Source organism: Psammomys obesus, unplaced genomic scaffold, assembly GCF_907164565.1.
Source record: "Psammomys obesus unplaced genomic scaffold, mPsaObe1.curated_primary_1811, whole genome shotgun sequence".
In the NCBI taxonomy this organism is placed as follows: domain Eukaryota; kingdom Metazoa; phylum Chordata; class Mammalia; order Rodentia; family Muridae; genus Psammomys; species Psammomys obesus.
Window position 1 is genome coordinate 7501021 of NW_026590677.1, and position 26311 is coordinate 7527331.

Sequence of the window (26311 nt, forward strand, 5' to 3'; positions counted from 1 at the left end):
AAATCTCTACCTCCAAAAGAAACTGCATAATCTACAAAGAAGTGCTGGTAGAATGGAATGTGTCCCCTCAAGCCTGTGTGAACATCTCTCTTCTTCCTCAAGCAAAGGCCAAGGGCCAACTTCTGAGCTACTTTAAAATACCAAACATATAGGAGAAGGAATCTGGGCTCAGCAAAAGTATCAGAAAGCAGTGGGGAAAAAGGCATATTTTCTTCCAATATAGCAAGGTGCTTTTCTTTCTCTGGTTCTGACCTTCAAGTTGTGAGTGAAAGTGAGAATAATGAGTGAGGACATCAGAGGCAAAAGCATCTGCAAAACTCAAAAATGTAAACACACTCAAGTGATAAAGCTTTATTGAAACACACATGCATATTGAGGTGGAATACCAAAGAACAAGTATGAGCTTGAGCTCTCAAGTTATGCTTCCATTACAGTATCAATCCACATTGAAGGGATCGTGGAAAAACAGTCTGTGCAATTCAGACCTACAGACTTAACTACTCTAGCTGCCTTCAATCCAGTGAGTGACCTTACAGGAAAGTCAACTTGCAGATGGATCCACTGACAGGGATTTCTTCTCTGGTTCAGACACTATCCACATACACCTTTGTATAGATAGACTGCTATGAATGGAAAGTCCAGTTTAGAAGAATAAGTAGCAGGAAATAAAAGCTTACTAGATTCCTCTTTTAAGTCTCAACACACTACTCCCATGTTACCCCTTGGAAACAACCAAAAATAGGAACTGAAAATATTTTAGTTAAAAACTTAGAATAGCTGGGTGGTTCCATCCACATTTTCATGGGGTGTTAATAGTTCCTAGCCTGGGGCAGCACTGTATTGGTTTAGAGTCTTTGGCAGTTTGGGCTGAAACAGAGATATGCAGACTATGTTCTATATAGTAGCACACCCCAGACACAAACTTGGAGAAAGCTATAGTACGTGAGAATGAAGATGTCTCATCGTACATAACGGAAATAAAGATATCTCTTTCCAACAACTGCTGTAACAGTTAAAAACAGAGAATTCAGCATGAGTTGTGAAAAATTTATTCAGAGTCACTAAGACCTTTTGGGATCAGCTAGTAGGTCTCGCAGGGCATGTTAATGCCTCAGTGAAAAGGCCATTATCTTATTAAAGTGGATTTTCTAAAGTCACTCATTATAAGGGTTCCCCAAAGGTCTAGTAAGGAGCTGGAGAATTTTCATTGCATTAAAAACAACAACAAAAACAAAAACAAAAACACTATACTCAAGCAAGACAGAAATTGCTTAAAAAAGAAGAGTTAAAAAGCAAGTTCTATATCAAGAAGTGTATCATGGTAAATGATGACATAAAATACAAACTGGAGAAGAAGGACTGGTTGTAAACCACACTCCCATAGTCCTGTCTTTAACAACCAAGCCTCACTTCCAAGAGCATTGGCCTTCGATCAGGCACACCTAAACCTAAAAATAAAACTAATGCTAAAACATCACACTTCCAGGGGGAGTAAGAATACGGATACCAAGATAGAAGGTAGAGAGTTGTAAAAGGTTTTTAAAGTTAATTAAACTACAGAAAGATAGAGGCAACTATGTACTCCAAAAATATAATAGACTATACATAAATAAACACAATTTGAAAAGACCTTTATGCTGCTTTAACAGAGAACATGCCAGTGTCACGCTAGCTAGTAAAATAAGATCTGCAGAAATATGTTCATACAAACACATGCACACACATTAAATTAGAAATCTTTCCTTTTGGTTGCTTTGCTTTTTTGACTTGAACTGACCAGGAATGCACCTGTAGATGAGGATAGGGACTCATACACCCAGCTTCTGCTTGACCATTGAAGAACGTAGCTGCAGAGTTCCTTCTGCCCAAGACCCTGGGTACTGTTGCATCTTCTGCCACAGGCTCACTTCTTCACCAGTTGAATCCATCCAGTCCACCACTTCGCCATTACTGACCCCTGAGGAAAAACACCAGATGAGGCTGAACAGAGTCCTATCACTGAGCCCATCAGGGAGGATGGGTTATATAGTGAAGGAATCTAACCCAGAAAAGACATTGTATAGTGAAGGCAGCAAGCTGGCAAGCTGAGTCTACAAATACTTGTGCTCCTGAGACAATCCAGAGACTGCTGGTTGATGATATGGGACTTGAAATGACATAGGTCAATGGAGGCTTGTTACTTAGTGGACCTTTCAAAGCTCTAATGTCTGACACCCCATACCAGACGTGCTACCCTTCTGTCATTGGCAACTTGACTTAATATTTTTAAAAATACAGTTTATTGCATACAGTGTAAGAAAGCAATGAGCTGGTTAGTAACTAGAGTACTAGTCTACACATGGAAACTTGACTTAACTTTTTTGTTTGTTTGTTTTTTCAAGACAGGGTTTCTCTATGTAGCCTTGGCTGTCCTGGACTTACTTTGTAGACCTGGCTAGTCTTGAACTTGTGGCAATCTTCTAGCTTCTGCCTGCAAAGTGCTGAGATCCATGGGCATGCACAATGATGCCCAATCTCTGAATATATTTTTCTATAAATTCTAGGCCTAAAGTTAGGATTATGTGCTCTTACTTCTATTTTATTGAATAGTAATTGATTCATTCAATGAGCATTTCTTGAGTGCCTATTATATGCCAGTTTGGAGATGAGGTGAGGAACACACAATGAATGCCACTACCATTGGTAGGTTACATGTAAGTAGAAAAGTTAATCAACATAAAACCCAAAGTAGGAAGTTACTTGACAGACTTGGAGAGCAGAGTAAAAGTAATGTTAGTTGGAACACAATGAGTGAGCAGGAAATGACACAGGAAGAATAAGAAGAGTACAGATAATATGGGGGTCTGTAGACTTGGAAAGAATTTCTAAATGTGGGAGAAAGACAGCAAAGGGTTTTAAACAGGGGACCAACTTAAAGAAGCTCATATGTGTAAAAATATCATTGTAGATGCTTTCTATCAGTTATTCATGTACAAGTAGTATTTGAGTCTATAAGCATCCACCAGACATATCCAACCAGAACTGCATGGAGCTAAGGACAACTATGAGTATGGCCCAACACAAAATCATAACTAATTAAAACAATAAAGTTTTTTCCGTTTTATTTTTTGTAATTTTTGATAACTCAGTTACACAGTTCTTGAGTGTGAACACTACACTTGAAAATGTCGTGATGCAATAATTTTAAAAGGTCGGAGGGGCCTGATCAAGTTTATAAAAAGAGAAAAAAAAAAGCATATCCAAGACTGAGCCCAGAGAGCACGAATTTGAGTACAAAATGAAAAACCTAAGAAAGACACTGAGAAGTGGTACACATGGAATCAAAGGGAGTCAAAGAAGGCAGTAAGTTGTTAGCATTTCAAGAAAAAGGAGCAATCTGCTCTATTAAATAGTGCTTAGAAATTCTAGTGAGATAATTACCTCACTTTGGCATGAGTAACCACTCACTAGAGTAGAAGAATGGAAGCCCTATCACATGGACTAAGAGTTGAAGACCAGGAAAAGGAATTCATTCTTTTTAGAGTGAGTGGGAGATAAGGCCAGTGGAGAATTTACTCTTTATTAAATCAAATTGCACCTGAGAAGGTTGTTAATATGTCTATTATCTGGGTACTTGAGAGGTAGAGATAAGAGTATCAGGAGTTCAAGGCAAATCTGGACTACATGAGACCCCATCTCAAACCAAAGGGAGAAATGAACAAAGAGATTGGCATCACCAGAGCATGTGTGCATTCCCTTTCAAGAGTCAAATCAAATGAAACTGATTATACAGAACAGACAGAGATTGCAGAAGCACTGAGAAGCAGGAGGTAATCTAGAATTCTTGAGGAATGATGATTAAGGACCCTTTTCAATAAACAAGATAGAAGATAGAAATCACAAGTCAGGTATTTATGTAGTTTTAGATATTCTTTTGTAGGAGGATGATGAAGTTCCTGGCTTTCAGGGTCACCTTTCTGTACATAGAACACTGCATGAGTTTAGCCTTCACTTATGCCTAACTCAATAAGTATTTGTTGGATGTTTTCATAATGAAAATTTTCTGACAGAAAATTTCTGTCAGAAAAGATCTTTGTATATTGCAGTGGGCAAGAAGTGAGAAGAGTGAGAAAGACAAGAGGCCTTTAAGACAAGTGATGATCAGATGGGGGAGAGAGTCTCACCAGTGCCAACACCCAGTCTGACTCCTCCCAGGAAGTCATTGCTGGCTAGTGGTTCCCGGTCCCATACAGTCAGTTCCAGGCACATGTGTCGCAGATCTTCCAGCCTCACACCATTGTAGACAAATGTATGGTTGTAGTGGGGATTCAGGGTCTTCTTCATCACAGGAGTTTTACGCTTACTGGCCTTGTTCCTCATGGGAAGGAGGTATCTGGCAGAGGGTGGGGAGTCATCAACACCTACTCAAGCTGGAAATATGACTAAGCTCCCCTTGACTCTACCACAGGCCTATCCCTGCATGGTAAGTTTGCACCCAGGTCAAAATACACAGTGCTCCTTTGAACCTTCCCACTCTGTGTACTAGGGATCATCTATTTCCTTTAACCTGGAGAGGAAATGAATATGTTAGTTATCCTAAGGCCTATCCTCTAAGCAAGGATGAGTTTAAATGTGTGGTTCTACTTTTCTCACACAAGGTAAATGAAGCCATTAGTAATATGTATAAGGTTACTCACACATGACTTCGTAGGGAGCTGAAGTCAGTAAACTATTTCTAATATAGAAGAAGCTTACAGTGCATAAGAATAATGAACAGAGCTTTGAACCTCAATTCTAGACAGTCATGGGACATGGAATGTCCATCTAGGATTAAGGAAGATGATTAGTCTGAGAAAGTCTGAACCTAATTGTCTATCACTCTCTACTTTGAGAGCTAGCACTAGAATTGAGACCAAACTGAAGACCAGTGCAAAGGAAGTGGTGGAGATTTTGCCATTATGTAATTTCAGAAACAAAGCTACTGAAGGTGGCAGGCTGAGGGCAGGAGCTACAAAGGAAAATTAAATTGGGTTCCCCACTAACTTGCTTATTCTATAACTGGTTAGTTTGATGCTGGTCCAGGGACTCACCCCTTGACAAAGCTGTCTGAAGTCCCTCCTGATTTGGCAGCCGTCAGGTTCTTGGCTTCTTTGATCCACACCTGGAGTTCTCCCCCTTCCCCACCTTTACCTGTAAGGGATGTCATCCATTGCAAGTGAACCCCCATGCCAGCAGGCATATCTTGAGCTTTCACTATATAGAACTTCCTCTCCTTGCTTTGGAATACAGAAAAGTCCTTAACCGAATCATGCCTGCATCCTTTGTTCCTAGCACAGTGCCCAGCATAAGCCATAGGAACTCAATAACCCTGATAGCAACAAATATTCATTAAAAACTTGCTATGAACCAAACGCCACCTTAAGCATCTAATTTCTCTAAGCAGTCCTATGACATACACACTACGATTGTTCTCATTTTATACATGAGTCAACTGAAGCTAAAAGAAGCATCTGCATGTGGTTTGCTAAGCAATTGAAGAAGGAAGGAAGTCTTCTGCTGAGTCCTTGCCCTCACCACTTACTGCACAGGACTCAACAAAGCACCATCAATTTCCATCCCCCACCTACCATGTTGAATATCCCTTTCCCCAGACCGATCCCTTGCCCTCAGCCCGAACACTTGCTGAATGTACTGTTTCTTTTTTTTTTAAATATCCATTTTGAAAGAAAACCTCCCTTCCTTCGATTTGATCCTTTTGAAGCTGTTCTATGTACCTTTTCTTTCTTTTTATGATCACCAATTACCCTGAGAAAGAATTGACCACGTTTATCACCTCTGCTTCTTCACCTCATCCACTCAACCTAGTGAAATCAGATTCCATTAATGCCTTCCAACATAATTGTAACAAACTGCTGTCTTCTTAGTTCTCCTCTGGCCTGGCAGCTCAGAGTGTTTGAAGAGTGTTGACAGTGCCTGCCTACCTCCTCCTCAATCTATCTCCTTGCCGTTCCTAATAACCCTCTCTCTCACTGACAGATAACACTTTTCCTCATTGACATTTTCCATCTCTTCATCACCTTAAAACCTCCCAAAGGTCCTGTCTTTGGTTCCTTTCTAGTCATTCCATACACACTCCTTAGGATCTAGTAATTCCTCAAATCTACATTACACTTTGCTGAATATATATATATATATATATATATATATATATATATATATATATATACTCAAATACATATATTTTCATATATACACATATATTCTCATACATACATATATGTATATATATACATATATGTATGTATATATATATCCAAAATTTTCACTCATATATATATATATATATATATATATATATGAGAATTTTGGTTTCCCATTGCTAGCAGATAAAGTTAAGTTAAACACTTTTATTAAAGGCCTTTTTCTTTTTTAGTTGGCTCCAGAATCATCTCCAATCCCAACTGTACTTACATACATTCCCATCATAACTCCAGCTCCAGCATAACTGGGAACATACTCCTGACCACTGACCTACAACCTCACAACCATACATTTAACAGCCATACATATTGAGCTTTTTTTTTTTTTTTTTTTTGAAACAGGGTCTCATGTAGCCCAGGCTGACCTCAAATGCACTATGTAGCTCATGATGCCCTTTAACTCCTGATCCTCTTGCCTCTAACTCCCAAGTGTCAGTTTATGAAGTGCTCTGTGCATGTAAAAGAGACCTTATGGATGCTGTGCAAGCACTTGATGAACTGAACTGCATCCTCCACCTACAGGGTTTCTTTTCTTTTTTTTTGCTATTTTTTCTTTTCTAATTTTTGTTTATTTTTTAATATCAATTATAGTTTATTCATTTTTAATCCCACCTGTAGCCCCTTCCCTCATTCCCTCCCAATCCCACCCTCCATCCCTCATCTCCTCCCATGCCCCACTCCAAGCCCACTCATAGGGGAGGTCCTCCTCCCCTTCCCTCTGACCCTAGCCTATCAGGTCTCATCAGGACTGGCTACATTGTCTTTCTCTGTGGTCTGGTAAGGCTGCCCTTCCCACCCCCCTTGCAGGGTGTGGTGATCAAAGAACCAGCCACTGAGTTCATGTCAGAGACAGTCCCTGTTCTCATTCCTAGGGAACCTACTTGGATACTGAGCTGCCATGGGCTACATCTGTACATCTAAATTATCTCCATTCGTGGTCCTTGGTTGGAGTATCAGTCTCAGAAAATACTCCTTTGCACAGATTTCTTGGTTCTGTTGCTCTCCTTCTGGAGCTCCTGTCCCCTCCACATCTTTCTATCTCTCCATTCTTTTATAAGATTCCTTGTACTCTGCCCAAAGTTTGGTTTGGTATCAGCATCTGCTTTGATAAACTGCTGGGTAGAGTCTTTCAGAGGCCCTCTGTGATAGGCTCCTGTCCTGTTGCCTGTTTTCTCCCTCTTCCAACTTCCATCCTGTTTGCCTTTCTGAATGAGGATAGAGCATCTTACCCAGGGTCCTCCTTCTTGCTTAGCTTCATTAGGTGTACAGATTTTAGTATGTTTATCCTATATCATATGTCTAATATCCACTTATAAGTGAATATATACCATGTGTGCCTTTCTGCTTCTGGGATACCTTACTCAGGATGATCTTTTCTAGATGCTACCATCTGCCTCCAAATTTCATGAATTCCTAATTTTAATTGCTGAGTAGTATTCCATTGTGTAAATGTACCACAATTTCTGTATCTATTCCTCAGTTGAGGAGCTTCTGGGTTGTTTCCAGGTTCTTGCTATTATGAATAAAGCTGCTATAAACATGGTTGAGCAAATGTCCTTGTTATGTACTTGAGCATATATTTTAGATATATGCCTAGGAGTTTTATAGTTGGACTATTTCGTTTTGTCTTCTCAATTTTTTTTGAGATGAGGTCTCACTCTATAGCCATGTCTGGCCTGTAATCCTGGTGTATAACCTATCCATCTTGAAAATTCATGGCAAACCTCTTGCCTCAGCCTCCCAAGTGCTAGGACTACAGGCATGCACCACTGTGCCCAACTACCAAGCTCTTTAAAAACCTATGCTAACCCTGTCCCTTCTTGCAAAATTATTCCTCTCTTTCATCTTCATCCTTTTGTACCTGCTGTAATTCAAGGTCCAGTTTCAATATTACTTCCTAAGAAAAGCTCTCTCTATCACCCTCATAGGTAGGTGGTTTGGGCACATGATTACTTTTGTTAAAAAACTTGTCTTCAGAGGACAAGTACTATCTCCCTATCCTCTATGTATTCACAGTCACCAGTACAGTGCTGGCCATGTTGAGTGACTCAGCCCTGCACTTCCTATACCTCATACTTTCCCACATCTTCCAAGCACCTTTGTTATCCACAAAGCTCCTATTCTTTTCTGCCTTCTTAGTAGCTTGACAGAGATGCAACAAGACCAATTTATACTAACAGTCTAAAAGTCATCTAAAAGGAATGCCAGCACTATGGCATTTCCTTCCAGTTGACAGACATAAAGGCTTCCTTAGGAAGGGACTCCTGCCTAGAAGGTTCAGGCAGGAAAAAAAAAAAAAAAACCCAGTCTACGCAAACCAACAGTGCCAGCACCAATTTCTCATAGCGCATAGCCTAAGAGCTGGATCCAGGCCCCCAAAGAAAACTCACTCTTTTTCCGGTCACCTCCAACAGGGAGTTTGGAGGATGGGATGTATTTCAATGAAACCACCAACTCGCCTTTGTGTGCTGGCAAGCCAAGCGAGGAGTCAGCACTGATCTGAAACATAGGGAAACCCAACAAGTAAACTCAGGCCTCTCAGGAAATACTGGAACTTCATCCTTGAGAGGGTTATAAAGTTGTTCCCATAGGAGAGTGTGCTGATACACTTCTGTAATCCAAGCACTGGGGAGTCTGAAGAAAAAGGATCACTAGTTTGAATTTGGAATACACAGCCAGACCCTATATCAAAAATAAATTAAATAGATACAATTATCCTGGACAGGTTCTGGGCACAAGATGATCCCTCTTTCATGGCTACAATCCCAAAGCAGCTACATTTCCTTTGCTAGCCTCTTCAGAAGAAGATCCAGAAGAACCAAGGTACATTATTGTATACTCTGGGGATATGATTACTAGATTCCAAATGTTCCCAAAGGCATGCCAACAAGATGTCCATAGAAAATCAGAAAGGAATGAATGATATATGATTAAGAATCTACCAGCACTGTTAGTAAGAGCCAAAAAGTGGAAGCAATCTAAGTATCAGCGTACACAGGCAGGGTTAAGAGTGACTTTAATGCCTTTATGTGACATGTGGCATGAGGTTACCAGAAAGAACACAGGCTATCTCTGATAGCCCATGTGCAAGTAAAGAATGGTCACTGTAGAAAAGAAACCAGTTGGCTTTCCTGTCCTCAGTCATATCTTGAACATAATCTTCCTCTTATAATCCAGCTAGTTAAAATAGAATCCAGATGATTCCAGCCATGCTACCTGTCCTGGCTATGTGTCAATTGCTCCTAGAAGTTTTTTTTTTTTTATTATTTCAAATCCTGGTTGAATATAACACGTACTTAGTTAAATACCTATAAAAATATACATTAGACATGTTGGGTAAAATAAACCTAAATCTATATTTTCATTCTTATCCTAAAATAAGACTATACTGAATTTATGCGTTCTGAAATGGGAAATTATAAGATATATACTTACTGTTAGGTAAACAAAGCAAAAAGTAGAAGAAAATCTCACATTAAGTATAAACATAAAAGACACTTAAAAAAAGACACTAAAACTATATATGTGAACGACATTGTTATAATGCTTTCTATCACTGTCTCTAATTATTTGCATTTCTTATTTGTCAGATAGTGTTGCTAGTAGCATAAATATATAGTTAATATCTAATGTAATCTCCATGATATAGATATTACCCTCATTTTGTGGGCTATTGAATTAAAAAAAAAAACAGAGAGGTTAAATTCTGCAGACACACAACTAATAATTAGCAGACCTAGATTCTGATTCAGACTACCTGGTTCCAGAATCCATGCTTTTTACCACCAAACTGAATCAAACAATCAAAAATGATGCAGAAGAATCTAAATGTAGGGAGAACCGACTGGAAAAAGCAAAGAGACCTTTCCCTACTTTATATCATCATCAATAGTGTCCTATTTGTGAAAAAGAGACATATTTGCTTCTTAAAAATCAAAGTACTTTGATACCATGCTGGGTAGAGTCTTTCAGAGGCCTTCTGTGGTAGGCTCCTGTCCTGTTCCTCCCCCTGAGGGGAGGAGCAACCTTACCATGCCACAGGGGGAGACAATGCAGCCAGTACTGAGGAGACCTGATAGAAGAGAGTCAGAGGGAAGGGGAGGAGGATCTCCTCTATCAGTGAACTGGGGAAGGGGCATGGGAGGAGAAGAGGGAAGGGACGTGGGATTAGGAAGGGATGGGGGAGGAGGCTACAGCTGGGATACAAAGTGAATAAATTGTAATTAATAAAAAAATAAATTAATAAAAAACCCAAAGTACTTAAAAAAGGACCAGGGGTGTGTACTGGTTTCAGGAATACTTAAAAGCCTGCTACACAGATTTTAACATTTGACTGTTGCTTGTTTGTTCCAGTGTCAGGTATCAAGCCCAGGGCCTCATACCTGCTTAACCATATACCCTGCCTCTGAGATATGTCCTTAGTCCCCGACTTACATATTTTTAGCTCACAACTCTGTACCACTAGAATCTGCAGGCCAGAAGGACAGGAGTCAAGCTGTCTTTTGTTCATCCTAGAAAGGCTAACACTTAGCATAGCACCTAGTTGACTGAATGGATATAACAGTGAATAAAAACGAGTCAAGGACACAGAGCATGTAGCTCTGGGCAACAAAACTGCTTCCTCTCTTAGTTCACAGGGTATCACTTTCTTTATGCTCCAGATTTCTCCAGCACGAGCAGGCACTAACTAGAGATTTCCTTTCATCTGCCCTTTTTTTTTTTTTTTTTTTTGAGGCTGGGCATGTTGATACTGGGAGGCATAATCTCCTATGTCCATAGACATACTATATATCCAGAATACATACGCTTAGTCTGTGGGAAAGATAAAAAAGAAGTGGGAAGGAGTTGCCGGGAAGAGAAAACAAAGTGGTAGCACATGGATTGTTGGGGGAGGGTGTGTGTCAAGAACTCAGAAACATTAAATATAGATTATTTTAAGTTAAAAAGAAATATATTGTTTTTTTAATTTTAATTAAAGATTTAATATGTATAGCAAATATAGTTTACATATTAAATTAAATAACACTATAGTAAAATGATCTGATAGAGTTTTAAGTATAAGACATAAGGGGAAATTGTCAAGTTATTAAAATGTTCAGAGGAAGATAAAATGCTATTTTATTTCATAAGCTACACAGTTTATTAACTCCTAGACTGTTGACTTTAACGAACTCTTAAAAATCCAGTGTTTAGTATTGATTAGAACCTGGAAGGCTTATTAACCTAGCACATTTTCAGTCTGCTGAAAATATTTCCAAAGAGCAAATACTTCCATTTTAATAGAAGACTCTTTTTGGTGGTAATTTATAGTAGTTTACAGTGACATTTTCAATATAATTATAGAAACTCCAAGCCACTGGGAGAATGATTTGCATGCCAAATTCTTAAGAAATTCTAAGGCTCTAAAAGCATGTTTTACTTTGATAGTAATTGCTTTTCTGTTTTTATGTCTATTTAAAGTGGAAACATGTATTGTCACTAACATTTTCTGGAAGGCAATACCCATCAAATTACTAGAGGAGTAATTACTCAGCTATGTTGCCACTAGGGTAATTTCCTCTGACAATTACTTTCCCTAAAGAAGGCCAAGATAAGGGGTTCATCAGTACAGCACTTGTTTAGCATATATAATTCTCTAGGCTGGATCACCAGTACTGAAAAAAAATAAAGGAAAAAATATACAACAGCATAATTTTAAAATATAACAATTAAAGTACCCAGTAGTAGGGGTCTGGTAAATCAATTTATAATATAATAACGTGAGAGAATATTATGTAGCAAGTAGCATGATACAAATCTGTAAATGATGATATAAAGGGATACCTATGGTAAATTGTTAAAAATCAATATACATATTTTTCAAAAGTATACACACATATATGAACAACAAGGCTTTTATAAAGTCACTTGGGTCAAAAAAGAATATTATATATGTGTATGTATAGGTGTTAGATAGATGATGAATTAATATCTGTGCTGCTTAATATAGAAATTCTAGAAGGATACTTAAATACTTGTTAAGAGTGGCTATTTCTAAATAATGCAATTTACTTTCTCTTTACATACTTTTTGTTATTTTAATTTGGAACCATGTATATAAAGGTCATTTTGCACTTAATATTTTTAACAGGGTAAAAAGTCAAAAGTTTAAACAAACACATAAACATAAAAGACTAATAAAATGGAACAGAAAAAAGTAAATCTCTCTTCCACATTAGATTCACTTCCTAAAGACTGCCCTATTCTGAGTTTCTAGACCATCTTTACAAATATATTCTATATACTCTGCATTGTTTGAAATATTCAAAAATGTTATTATAGCTTTTAAGTGTTTTTACCTTTGATTTGTTGTGATAAATAGGAAGTTGCTACCTAAAGTTCTCTGATGTAGCTATTTAACCAGAATGACAATAAGCTATGGAATTGATATTACGTGCTACACACTAAAGGATGTCCTGCATTCAGTCCCACAACAGGATGTAGCACTTTTCTCTCATTTTGTAGAAGGCTAATCTGAGGATCGCAGAAGGTAGGTGAAATTGCTATATTATCAGTAAGTCACAGAAGCAAGATTCTAGTCCTCATCTGTACCAAGCAACTGATCATTATGACGCCACCTTACTATATTATCATCTGGGTGCCATCTCTAAAGTCACATTCCTCTGGCTTGTGCACAGAATCAAGAGGACAGCCATTGCAGACCCATCGACTGTTTTGCTTCTCGCTTCTAAAGCAGCTAGTTTGGCTTAAAAAGAGGTGCAGATTAGAAAGCATTGCAAAGGTTAGATTTGAGAGGAGGTACAATTTAGGATGTCAGGATACATTCAGGCTCTAGAAGGTGAGCAGAAAAGCTTGGCATGCTGTAGCTTCCTGCTTTGCCTGGCTTATGCAGAAGAAATTGTTCCTGCTTAAAATATGCAGGGGCCTCTGAAACTGCTGCCAAATTCAGAAAGGCCAGCAGGATGCAGCAAAACTCTACAGACAACTTCATGCAAAGCTACTTCCAATACAAACCAGCAGAGGCCACTGCAGACAATCCTCCTGGAGAACTGTGAAAAGACCTTTAAAGCAGACTACCTTTCCATGCAAAGGCAGGCAATGATCCAGCTTCTTATCCAGCTTCCAAGAGTCCATGTGGACTTCCGCCTCTCCTAGGAAAGTGTTTCTGCCAAAACGGCCATGATGCCAAACAGAGAACTGCAAAGTCCTCTGAGCCAGAAGAGACTCTGAAATCACATACTGTAGAGGGAAAGAAGCAGCCCAAGGTGGCCAGTTAGAACTCACAACTCAAAGCTTAATTCTTCCAAACCCATAGTGACCTGTCCCCATGGTGTGTAGTTCAGGGTATAAAGAGGTTTTAGGGGGCTGGAAAAATGGCTCAGAAGTTAAGAGCACTGACTGTTCTTCCAAAGGTCCTGAGTTCAATCCCAGCAACCACATGGTAGCTCTCCACCATCTATAATGAGATCTGGTGCTGTCTTCTAGTGTGCAGGTAGAAAACCGTACAAATAAGAAATAAATCTTTAAAAGGGGGGTTTTAGTTCCTAAGCACTTAAAAATTTTCTACTCAAAGCTTCAATGTCACTTTCGCTAACCCTGACACAGTCCATAAGAAACCAGAGAAAATTAAGTATTCCTTGAGTCAAAGGACACAAGAATATCTACAAACAATTGCCAAAGAGACACATTACCTCAAATTACTTTTAAAATTTTTATTACATTTTACTTTTTTATGTGTGTATTTATGTGGGTACATGAATATCATGTGTATATATGTGGGCACAAACATGCCATGGCATGAGTATGGAGATGAGAGGCCAGCTTGCAGGAGTCAGTTGTCACTTTCTACCATGTGAGTCACCTTTATGGAACTCAAATAACTTCTTTTTTTAAGTTTATATTTATTTTCTTTTATGTGAATATGTGCCTGAGTATATTTATGTGCAATGCATGCACGTAGATGCCCACCAACGCCGAAAGATGACATTAGGTCCCCTGGAGCTGGAGTTATAGACAGCTGTGAGCCACTGTGTGGGTGCTGGGAATTGAACTCTGTTTTTTTTCAAGAGCAGCTAGTACTCATAACTGCAGAATCATGTCTCCAGGACCTCAAATGACTTCTTATAATGAGCTTTGTGGCCATGTGAATGTCTAACTTCAAAACAATGCAAGGAAGCCAAATTCACCTTTGTTCTCTTTCCCCAAAGGGTGAGGATGTGGAACACATGCTCACCACGACTCTGTGGGCAGGCATGGTCTTGCAGCCATGTTGAGGAGGCAAATCTACATGACAAAGACACAAAGCCTTCTCCACTCTAGGTTCAGATACATACCCTAAAGGTCTCATCATATAGTGGGTTGATGGTGTCCCGCTTGATGCTAGTTTTTCTTTTTCCCTGACGGGATTTGTCAGGCAGAAGATAAGTCTTTACATATCTAGAAATGAAGCACAACACTAAATTACTTGCTAGACTTTCTCAAGCCTCCCCCCCTTTTTATTACTTTCCTGCTCGGCATATGATGAGATACTATGTCAAAAATTTCATGTTTGCCTTTTCCAAGTCCTAAGCCCTTTATTATATCACATCTCACTATTATACCCCTAAAGACGTGATAATTTTGGCTCAAGAGTACCCGGGTAGATTCCAAAGTCTACTTTCTCCTGTCAGAATATTAGTCAGGTCCCAGAGGCACTCACGGGTTAGAACACTTCTTGGCTTCATCAGCATAGGCCAACTGGTGGCACTCCTTTACATGGATGATCAGAGTCTGCGTTTTCTGCTCAAACTTGAGTGAAAAGGCAATCTTGCCAGTAACAGAGACGTTCCCAAAATCACCAGCTTCACTATAGATACTCATCATGCTTCCAATGGTACTCTGAGGGTAGAGCAATTACAAATGTCTAAGAAAGACACACTCCACATCTGAAATTTCTCACATTTTCCTCATGATAAAGCCAAAACTCTCAGAAAGGCCTGCAAGGATCCAGGACTACCAACAGTCCTTTACCTAGAGGGTAAGTCACTGCCAGTAGCACATCCATAATTGTTTGGATTAGTAGTGCACCTCCTGGCTCACACAGATTATTAGTGTCTGTTTCTTCCTCATTTTACACAATCTAGTGATAATTTTCCCAATCCGTAGGATGATGAAAAGGAGTAGGGAGGTAAAGTATGCTATCCATCTGCGGTGGGTGTTACGTATGTTGCAACATTGGCTAGAAAGTGTTAGTTCCCAGTTTTAAAGGGGGCCTTAATTGTCTGCATTCTATCTAGCAGTATCTAAAGAGGAAAGAGATTGGATCAGAACTGAGAGAAGCAAGAGAACCACCACACAAATACAAAAGTTCTCCTTTCTCTGGTAGCAGTCAGGTATATGAGGTGAGCCCTACAGTTTCTTCCAGTGTGAGTGTGAAAGTCTAATTACTCTTCCTCCCAAATCTGTTCGTCTAAATAGCAATCTTTGTACTTATGATAGATATTAGCTCTGATTAGAATGTTCATGAGGCTGTTTTGTATTGATCCCTATCCACACTTTGACGTCCACCTAGCAAAGATCTTTCCCATGATGACTTTAGTGTGAGAATAGGGAGCAGCTTAAGATAAAGAAGTCTAGTTTTGTTTACTTCATGGCCTGGTTATTCTTTCAGAGGAGTTACAATTTATTTTCTCAAACCTGTGGTGAAAGAATGGCCAGAGCCTTCACTAGCTCTTGGAGACTCTCCAAGAGCTCTCATCCAGAAGTTACACTGGGCACCTAAGCTCTAACATGAGGACAGGAACAAACAAATGCATGCCCGTTCCCTAGGAAGAGTGACTAGGGTAATTTCCCTAGGTCCTGAGTCTGCTCTAGGAAGGCTGGCTCTTCTGTCCTTCCTGGTGTCTCAATGAGTCTATAAGCACAAATGCATAGGACATACCATGGAGGAGCCACTCTGCATGCTGCCTCTGGCTAGTTTCTGGCGATGCAGCTTCACCAGGTGGTCAATATCCTCTTCTTCCTCTTCCTCTTCCTCCTAGAACAATGCAGACTTGAGAGTTAATAAAAGTAAGGTTCAAAAACTAATGTCTTTCCTTCAGTGAGGACCAAAGTTGGGTACAAAAGCTCTGAGTTTTCATGTGAATATATATGCACATATCCTTTTAAAAATATTTTTTCATATCTCAAAAGAATACAAGTATTTAATATTTTCATGGGAGTTTTATAACTCTCCCATTTGAATACCCCAGTCTAGCCATATTTTAAATCTTACTATTATTGTTGTTTTTATTATGTATATATACTGTTATTATTATTATTATTATTATTATTATTATTATTATTATTATTATTGTGTATTCAGCCATGCATATACAATGGCATGCATAAGGTCTAATAGCAATTTAGGATGTCAGTTCTCATCTTCCACCTTAATTGTGGGCTCCAGGGATCAAACTTGGGCTGTCAGGCTTTCGCAGCAACTGCTGCTGCCCCATCAATCATCTTGCTGGTCCTCTCTTTATATTTTAGCCAAAATAAGTGTATGTTTGAATAGCCATCCATATACCCAACAATGTAATAAATATCAAGTGACAGCAAAGACAGTTTTTTGGGCAACTCAGGAGCTGGTACTACTTCAGAAATCGGGGGAACTGTGGGTCATTTCAACTTTCCTAAAGAATTAAACAATTTGCATATAGGAGTATTTACCATATCCACACTGAGGCCTGGCACAGATTTGCTTCTGTCTCCCAGGATGCCACTTTCTTGTGCCACATCTTCTGGGCGAAGGTCTATCACAGACTTAGTGTATTCTACATGAAAGACCAAAAAAGTAAAGAAAAAGAAACCTATTGTACTCCATACCAAGAGCCAAGCAAAAACACTCAGAACATGAGCCTGTGTATCCATGAAGGAAAGGCTACCTGAAGGCCTCAGGATCTTTCTGGTGTTCTTCTTGAAGATCATGTCGCCCTCATCAACAGAGACTGCATTTTGGCTCCCTGGCTGGGTTTCCTCAGAAGAAATAAGGAAAAAAGATATGGAAAAAGACCTGTAGGTAGACCAAAGAAGGAAGGAAAGGACACTCACAAGCAGCTTATGGGTCAGACTTTAAGCCAACCATGACAAACTTAAAGAAAAGATTAATAGAGAACCCATGGTCACACACATTTCAGCCAAGACCTTTGAAATGTTTCTATACAAATCGGACACAAATTTTTAGTTGAATTCCAGAATTGACATATGAAGACAGGGGCAGAAGGAAGGAGAGAGGGAGGGAGGGAAAAAGGGAAGGAGAAAGGTGGGGGAGAGGAAGGGGAAGAGAAATAAAACCAACGGCCTGCAATTTACCTTTTCGACTTGGAATTTGGGAGCAGACATCTTCTTCCATTCCGGGAAGAGTCCAGATTTATCCAGAGAATCTCTCCTGGAAGTATCAGAAATTAGAACTAAATAATTTCTTCCCCTTTCTCTTCTAGCCAGCTCCCCAAAGCTCTAGCAAAGAAGGAAAGTCACTGCTATGATTATAGCAACCAGATTAAGAAGGCTCATTTCACATCTGAGACACTTTGAAGGAGGACAGAAGATCAGGCAAACAATTCTGCACACACATACAAATGCTCATACCCCCTTTCCTAGGGGACAGGAGGAGAATCCACCACTGAGTAGCATCCAGGGGAGGTTAGCTCACTCCAGGAAGCTGTGCTCAGAGTAAAAGCAATAGAAGTACTAATAAAGAGAGACTTCTGGTGAGGGTAAGAGAAAAGATTCATTCAGCAGGCCAAGGACAGAAACTAGGAACACTCAAGGCAGAAGAAACCTTCATCCTGATGGCAGAGAACAAAATGAGAGCTCAGCATAGGCAGAAGAGAAACAGATGGGGAAACTCCACCTGGGGGTGCTATATGAATCAGCTGTGTAGCTATCCAGGCTCTCGCTCTCAGCCTCCAGCGTGCTCTTTCCACTTTTCAGTTTTGGCACCTCAAACAGCACACTAGAATAAAAACCAAGATGCAGTGTTTTACAGGAAGTAAACTCTTTTGCCTCTGGATACGTATCTTTCCAACTGATTCAAGTAGTAATCTGAGCGATATTTTGAACATAAATGTAAGTCAATTTTACAGTGGAGGGAAGAGTACCTAGGGCCTCAGAGGTGCTAAGCAAATACTCTACCACTGAGTTGCATCCCCAGCCATGTGAACAGACTTTGCAAACACTTAAGTCATTCCCAATTTTGGGGACACTGAGTTCAAACTCCTTAGCAGAAAATGAAGCTTGTAATGAAAAACCTCTTCTTAGGATCTCCAGGTTAATCTTTCAATCTTCACTCCTCTTTACATTCTACATTTCAGAAGATTAACACCTCCATCTTTCTAAATATCCCAGACCAGTCCTTCTTTCTATGCAGACCAGGCTAACCTCGAACTCACAGAGATCCACATGGCTATGCCTCTAGAATGCTAGGATTACAGGCCTGCAATACCATGCCTGGCAGTAATATTATACACTTTTCCTCTGATTTTTTAAGTATTTGTTCATTTATTTCTTTTATGCACATTAATGTTTTGCCTGTGTGTATGTTTGTGTGCCATATGTCTGCCTGGAGCCCATGGAGGTCAGCAAGAAGGCACAGGATTCCCAGGAACCAGAGTTACAAATGGTTGTGAATCACCAAGTAGGTGCTGGAAACTAAACCCAAGTCTTCTGCAAGAGGAACAAGTGCTCTTAACAGCTGAGCTATCTCCCCAGCTTCAAATAGCATTAGTCTTACTATCCAAAAGTTATAAATAATCCAAATGTTCATCTACAGATAATGGGATAACCAAACTATTGTATAGCAATGCAAACAAAGGAATATTGTTCATCCACAAAAGATTATAAAGCTGTAATATCTGCAGCAACATGGATGGATATTGAAAACTTTATGCTCACTGAAATAAATCAATCAGAATGTCCACACTTGGCATTAGTTGATTCAGATGATAAGTCCAGGGTATGTGAATACAGAGAGGTAGATTATAGATTGAAGGCTGGGAGAAATAGCAGTGGCTAGTTAATTTTACAAGGTTTCTTTTTGGAATGATAGGAATGTTCTGAAAATTGATAGCTGTGACCTTCTAACAATGATAGAATCAAACTTGTCAAAATTAAAAGTGGTTTAATACTAAGTGAATTTTACCTCAGTTTTTTAAACAACAACAAAAGAAGCAACCACCATAACATTGGTTCTCTCAAAATAAATTACAGTCTTTACATAGGTCAAGAAAATCTTACATGACTGGATTCTCTCCATTTCTGTGCCTATTTCCTTGCACAACCACCCCTTACTCAACTCCAGATTACACGTGTGTGAAACTCATTCTGGGTTCTTTTTTTAAGGTTTATTTATTTATGTATATGAATGGTCTGTTTTCATGCAGAGGGAATCAAATTCCATTGTAGATGGTTATAAGCCACCATGGGGATGCTATAAACTGAACTGAGGACCCCTGAAAGAGCAGTCAGTGCCCTTAACCTCTGAGCCATCTCTCCAGCTCCTCATTCTGAGTTATTTATACCTGCTGAGTTTTCTGTCTACAATGTTCTTCCCCTCCAAATATTCTCCATGTTTCCCCCTGCATTTTTTTTCAAATGTCACCTTACAATTTAGGCTTTGCCTAAGGGAACCAGCACATGTACACACATGTGTCCCTGGTACTCTGTATCCCTTCACTCCAGTTGATTTTCTCCATTACAGTTGTCAACATCTGACAGACTACTTATTTGGTTATTTGTTTTTTATTTGCGGTATGTGCTCCCTACCAACAAATCTATAATCTACGAACAAGGGGCCTTTTTGTATCTACAACAGTATCCCAGTACATAAAAATATCTGGCACACAGTAAGCCTTCACATATATTTAACAAACAAATTAACAAGTAAATCTATAATGTCTCATCCAGTGGAGAATGAACTTTCCAGCTTGTCAGGTGATGTTTGAGATAGATATGTGCAAACAGAAGGAGCTGAGTTGAAATCTTAGTGTATACAGGAGGTGAAACTGAGGTCATTTTTGACAAATGTACTACCTTTATCATAGAAGGCACAGCAAGGTGCTTGGTTTTCTTTTCCTTAGTTTAAAATTATTTTTCGTCCCCTTCACTGCAAAGGGAAAACTAACTTCAAACAGAATCATTCCTCTAGAGACACTGTTTAACAATGGCCTGTGGAGTGTTTGGTGCTTGGATTTGTTTTTTCTCCCCTAAAGATGAATAAGTTCTGATCCTGAGCTGATGCCAACAACCATAGGGCAAAAAAGCAATTATTTGACATCTGTTCAGTAAAAATAAACTCAGAGATAGGAGTCCTGGTCTTTATCTCTGTGATCTCAGGTAAATCATTTAGCCTGGTTTCTTTTCTATAAAAATAAAAGGGTTGAATTAAATTATCTCTGAGGCACAAAAATTTTATGTAAAAATCACTTATGTTCTCTCAATCTATTTTCATGTTTATAATAAATAAGGTGCTTCTCAATCCAATGAGACAAGAGGTCTCAGTCAGCCCAGAAGCAATAGATTTCAGAAATTACATTCTGACCAGTGATGTCAGATGCATTAATCAAATTCAGCAAATAAAAGCCATTTTTAACCTTAACTACCGAGGAATAAAGGGGCCTCATCACCTGGAACAGATGACTCATACATACAAGGCCCTGATAAAATCATAGTACATATATATACATTCAAGCAGCACACAAACATAAAAACGAGCAAAGTGCTCTGGTGTTGGAAAAGTGTCTGTGTTGCAGGTTTCTGCTGTTTTTAACTAATTGACACAAATAAGCTGTACGTGCTTAATTACACATGCTGATGATTTCTGGCAAAAGATATGCACTTCAAACACTACTGTTATAGTTTAGTTAAGGAAGATATTAATCACTCGCAAAGTGTCTACATGCCCGTCTACTTCCCCTTCTTGCCCCTGTTTCCAGACAAATGTTGATCTAGTTCTGCCACTAAAAAATTAGTTTGTGTTTTCTGGAAATGTATGTAACAGAATCACACAGACACATAGAGTAGGTACTCTTTTTTTGTTTTATTCTGTTTTTTGTTTGTTTGGGGGTTTTGTTTTGTTTTTGTTGTTTGTTTGTTTGTTTTGAAGCATGGTATCACCATGGAGTTCTGGCCAACAGGGAATTTGCTATGTAGATAGGCTGGCCTTAAACTCACAGGGATCCACCTGTCTCTGGCTCTCTGGCTCTCTCTGCCTCTCTCTCTCTACCTCTCTGACTCTACCTCTAACTGCTGGGACTTAAGGTTTGTATCACCACACTCAGAACATAGGTACTTTTTTGTTTAGTGCTTTTCACTCAACATATGTACTTTGAGATCCATTCATGATACTGCATTATCAACAGTTTGTTCCTTTCATTAACAGATTAGTATTCTGTGGCATAAACAAACCACAGTTTATCCATTCACCTATTGGTGAGCATTTAAACTGCTTCCAAGTTTCAGCTATCATGAATGAAGCTATCGTATACATAATAAACCCCAAAGACACCACTGGATATCTTTTAAAAACTGATAACCACATTCAGCAAGGTGGCAAGATATAAAATTAACACATAAAAGTCACCAGTCTTTCTACATATAAATTTCAAGCAAGCTAAAATAGAAAATAGTTTCAGTCATAATAGCTTAAAAATACCCTGGAATAAACCTAACCAAGGATGTGAAAGACTTCTACAACAAAAACCTTAACACACTGAAGAAATTAATTGAGGACATTATTAGAAGATGGAGAGAGCTCCCAGAAAAAAAATCAATATTGTGAAAATGGCTATTTTATTAAAAGCAATTTACAGATTCAAATAATCCCTGGTGACAGCCTTCATAGAAATAAAGAGAAAAAAAAAATCTAAAAATTTACTTGAAAGCATAAGAGACCCCAGTAGCCAATCATGGACAAAAAGCATACAGTTGGATGTATCCCTATATCTGATTTTAAGTTAAACTACAGAGCCATAGTAATAAAAACCACATGGCACTGTCACAAAAACAGACTCATAAGGCAAAGAACTTGAATCTAGGACTAGGCCATACAACTACTTCATTCCTTTTCTGATAAGCTTCCATGGTATTGGAAGGTACTATTTAGGTCACTGGGAGAAAAAAAGAAGACACCAGAGGTATTCCTGAAGCCAACCCTACATGCTATAACCCATGGTTCAGCAGGTCTGAGGACCTAGGGCAGTGGTTCTCAACCTGTGAGTTATGACCCCTTTGGGTAAAACAACCCTTTTACAGGGGTCCTCTAAGACCATCCTGAATATCAGATATTTACATTATAATTCATAACAGTAGCAAAATTACAGTTATGAGGTAGCGATGAAAATAATAATTTTATGGTTGGGAATCAGTACAACATACAAAACTATATTAAAGGGTCACAGCACTAGGAAGGTTGAGAACCAACACCTTAGGGAAAAGCCTGTTGTTTTGGTAAATGACATGTTGTCAAACTGCTTTCTAAGTTTTTATACTTACACCCATAAATTAGTGCTGCCTTCAACTTTGGCCAAATAAGTTTCTCTATGAAGTGGTCAGTGTTTAATACAGAGGGTTATAATCCATCAAAGTACTGAGAATAAGTGTCTATTGAGTGCTTTGCCCTAAAAACAACACCTGTAACAACTGTCCTCCCATCCCCCACCAAGACTCAGGGAACATCACAGAAGGGTGAAAAGAATGTAAGAGCCGGAGGCTGAGGAAGACTATAGTTAAGGCTATGTTGGGGACATGACATGGCTACTGCACCACCCACATACTAACTGCAGCTATGATTATCTATACAAGTTAAAGTATACAAAAAATATGATAAAATGCAAGAAGAAAAGTAGCTTTGCTAGCATAGTATCATGTAACATGTCTGATTTGTGTCATTATTATTAGTATACCATGTTTGGTTTTATAGATTATATCTTTAGTTGCTGAAATTGCTTTAATTGTCGTTTTCCAATGTTTTATAAATGCAAAATAATTATAATTAATTCTTTGATGAACTACTTAAAATATGTGTGTGATGTGCACGGGTGTATAAATGTGTAGGCACAAGTGTGTGGGGTTATTTTGTGTGTGTGTGTGTGTATGTGTGTGTTCAACCAACACTGATATTGAGTATTCTCCTTGATCCCTCTCCTCCTCATATACTGAGGCAGGGTATCTGGCTAACATGGGGAACCATCATCTTGCTATGGGATTCTTTGTAAAAGCCTCCTCAACTGCTACACCAAACCAACTATTAAGTGGATTTGAAGGACATAAACTCTACTAGGGCAGTAAGCCCTTTACCAACTGAGCTATCTCTCCAGGCCCATACATTAAAATACATTTCAATTTTAGGTCTGGGAATATAATTCAGTAGAAGAATACTTGCCTGGCATATGTGAGGCCCTAAATTCAATTCCCAGCACTCACAAAATCCTTATTGTGTTTAAAAATAAATGAAACTTCTATGAATATATATATATATGTATATATATATATATATATATATATATATATATATGTGTGTGTGTGTGTGTGTGTGTGTGTGTGTGTGTCTTTGAATGGACATATGCCTTGACTTACATATCTATGAAACATCTGAATCACACAGTAGCTGTACAGTGAACTTCTAAAAGACTAGACTTTTTGAGAGCAGATGACTATGGTACATTTCTCTAAAGAAATTACTTAGAATTCTAGTTTTGCATCCAGAACTTGGTATAGTCAAGATTCTGGTTAGCATGTGACATCTCATTGTTATTTTATTTGTATTCTAGTGATTGATAATGTTGAACATCATTATTCAACATCTGCATAGTATCTTTAATGAAATATCTGTTCAGATATTTTGCTCTATTTCTATGGGATTATCTGTATTACTGTTTTTAAAGTTCTTTTTCTTTAATTTTTAAGTTGAACATGACCATAATGTAATCTTTTTAAAAACAATTAAAATGCAGGAGTTTAACTCACATGCATGTGTATGGAGGTCTTGGTAGTTTACATGCTGAAATTATCAATGAATATTAACAGTGTTGGACAAATAAAATTATGTTACTGGAGGAATTAACTTTCATGTTTCTGTATACTTCTTTTTAACTTTGGTTTTAATATATAGCTCAAAGTGGCCTCAAGCTTGTGGTCTTACAACAGCCTCACAAATGTCTACAAATACAGGCATGTGCCACCAGCTCAATACTGGTTCTTTTTTATTTTTACTTTTTTCACAACTTATTCATTATATATCCCGATTGAAGCCCCTCCCTCCACTCCTCCTGGTCCCACCCTCACTCCCTCTTCCCCCTATCCTCTTCCACTAGTCCAGTGAAAGGGGGGGGTGTCCTCCTCTGCCATCTGCCACAGCTTATCAAGTCTCATCAGAGCTGCATGGATCCTCTTCCTCTGTGGCCTGGTAAGCCTGCATCACCAGGGGCAAGTGATCAAAGAGCAGGCAATCAAGTTCATAACAGAAGCAGTCCTTGCTCTCTTTATGCAGGAACCCTCATGGAGACTGAGCTGCCAATCTGCTACATTTGATCTGGGGGTCTAAGTCTTCTCCACACATAGTCCTTAGTTAGTTAGTACATCAGTTTCTGCAGAAGCCCCTAAATTAAGGATTTTTAGCTTTGTTGGTCTCCTTGTGGGGATCCTGTCCCCTCTGTGTCCTTCTATCCACCCCCCTCTTCTTCCATAAGACTCCCTCGCGCTCTGCCCAAGGTTTGGCTGTGAGTCTCAGTATCTGTTTCCATGCACCCTTAGGTAGGCCTTTCAGAGGACCCTCTATAGAAGACTTCCATTCTGTTTCCTCTTTTCCACCGCTTCTGGTATTTATCCTGTTTGCCATTCTGAATGAGATTTAAACACCCTCCCTAGGGTGCCCCTTAGTGTTTAGCTTCTTTGGTGTGTAGATTTTAGTATGACTATCCTATATTATATGGCTAATTTCTGCTTGTAAGTGACTGTATATCATACTTGTCTTTCTCTTTCTGGGTTACCTCACTCAGGATCATCTTTTGGTTCCATCTATTTGCCTGTAAATTTCATGAAAGGAAGAAAGAAAAAGAATGGCCCAAACCCAAATAACACGAAGGGAAAGAATAAGCCGGGGTCTTAATGGCTAATAGCTTCCCTCTTTCTCTTTTGCTTTTGCATAATACAGTTTTTAAATTTAATTTGTATTTTTTCTATATTAATTACAGTTTATTCACTTTGTACCCCAGCTCTAGTCCCCTCCTTCACTCCCTCCCAATTCCACCCTCCCTCCCTCATCTCCTCCCTGCCCTTTTCCAAGTCCACTGATAGGGGAGGTCCTCCTCCCCTTCCATCTGACCCTATCTTATCAGGTCTCATCAGAACTGGCTGCATTATACAGTTTTTAAAACATTATAGAAAGAATGGAAAATGAAATCCAATATTGCTGAGGTGGTGCCCCTAATGAACAAAACAGGACAAATGTTTAAGGGCATGGTACAGAACATTCCAACTCTAAAAATTTCATCAAAAGTAAATCATATATCAGAAAAGTACAGAATAATCATCATTGGCTTATATTTTTAAGTTACTAACTTCAATTTTTTTTCATTAAATCCAATTATATCAATATAAATTCTCATACCATGCACACCTATATGAGTGTTTATATGTATAAACACAGAGTTACCTGCAATGCTTTTTTCATAGTTAGATTCAAGACAACAGGGACACATCTACAACAGTCCAAGAGAAAGAAAACATAACTCAAGTCTATAATGCTGAGCTAAGATGCTATTAAAGTACAAATGTAGTTGGCAGGCATTCTGAACATGAAAGAATGCAATAAACGTCAGAAACCCTTCTAGAAGAAACTTCCCAATGATGAAATCTAGAAAACCAAGAAATAAAGCCAAAGTAAAGAATTCAAGAGTAGAGAAGTCATGATGTGAGGCCTGGTTATAAGCAAACAATATGTATAAATATGAAACTAAAACTAAACCAGTTTTAAAGTTCTGTTGATTTATGGTTGTCTAACAGAAATAAAACATCAAAAATCCTGAAAAAATAATTTTTAGTAACAAACAGTGCGA

The 26311-nt window shown here is 38.7% G+C and overlaps 1 protein-coding gene across 2 annotated transcripts in view; it reads right to left on the bottom strand.

Moving 5' to 3' along the window:
- Positions 1 to 343: 343 nt before the first annotated feature.
- Sytl4 (synaptotagmin like 4) overlaps positions 344 to 26311 on the bottom strand; it is a 59620-nt gene continuing 33652 nt past the window's right edge. The window contains exons 6-17 of one of the 2 annotated variants that reach the window (XM_055608334.1): positions 18112 to 18213; positions 17571 to 17646; positions 17144 to 17225; positions 16929 to 17032; positions 16159 to 16254; positions 14938 to 15116; positions 14573 to 14675; positions 13317 to 13478; positions 8630 to 8738; positions 5070 to 5169; positions 4164 to 4372; positions 344 to 1957 (exon numbers count right to left, since the gene is read on the bottom strand). In XM_055608334.1, coding sequence (XP_055464309.1) covers positions 1809 to 1957; positions 4164 to 4372; positions 5070 to 5169; positions 8630 to 8738; positions 13317 to 13478; positions 14573 to 14675; positions 14938 to 15116; positions 16159 to 16254; positions 16929 to 17032; positions 17144 to 17225; positions 17571 to 17646; positions 18112 to 18213 — 1471 coding nt within the window. In that variant the 3' untranslated portion in view covers positions 344 to 1808. Of the gene's footprint in view, positions 1958 to 4163; positions 4373 to 5069; positions 5170 to 8629; positions 8739 to 13316; positions 13479 to 14572; positions 14676 to 14937; positions 15117 to 16158; positions 16255 to 16928; positions 17033 to 17143; positions 17235 to 17570; positions 17647 to 18111; positions 18214 to 26311 lie in introns of both variants that reach the window. The other variant, XM_055608333.1, reaches the window with a different exon arrangement.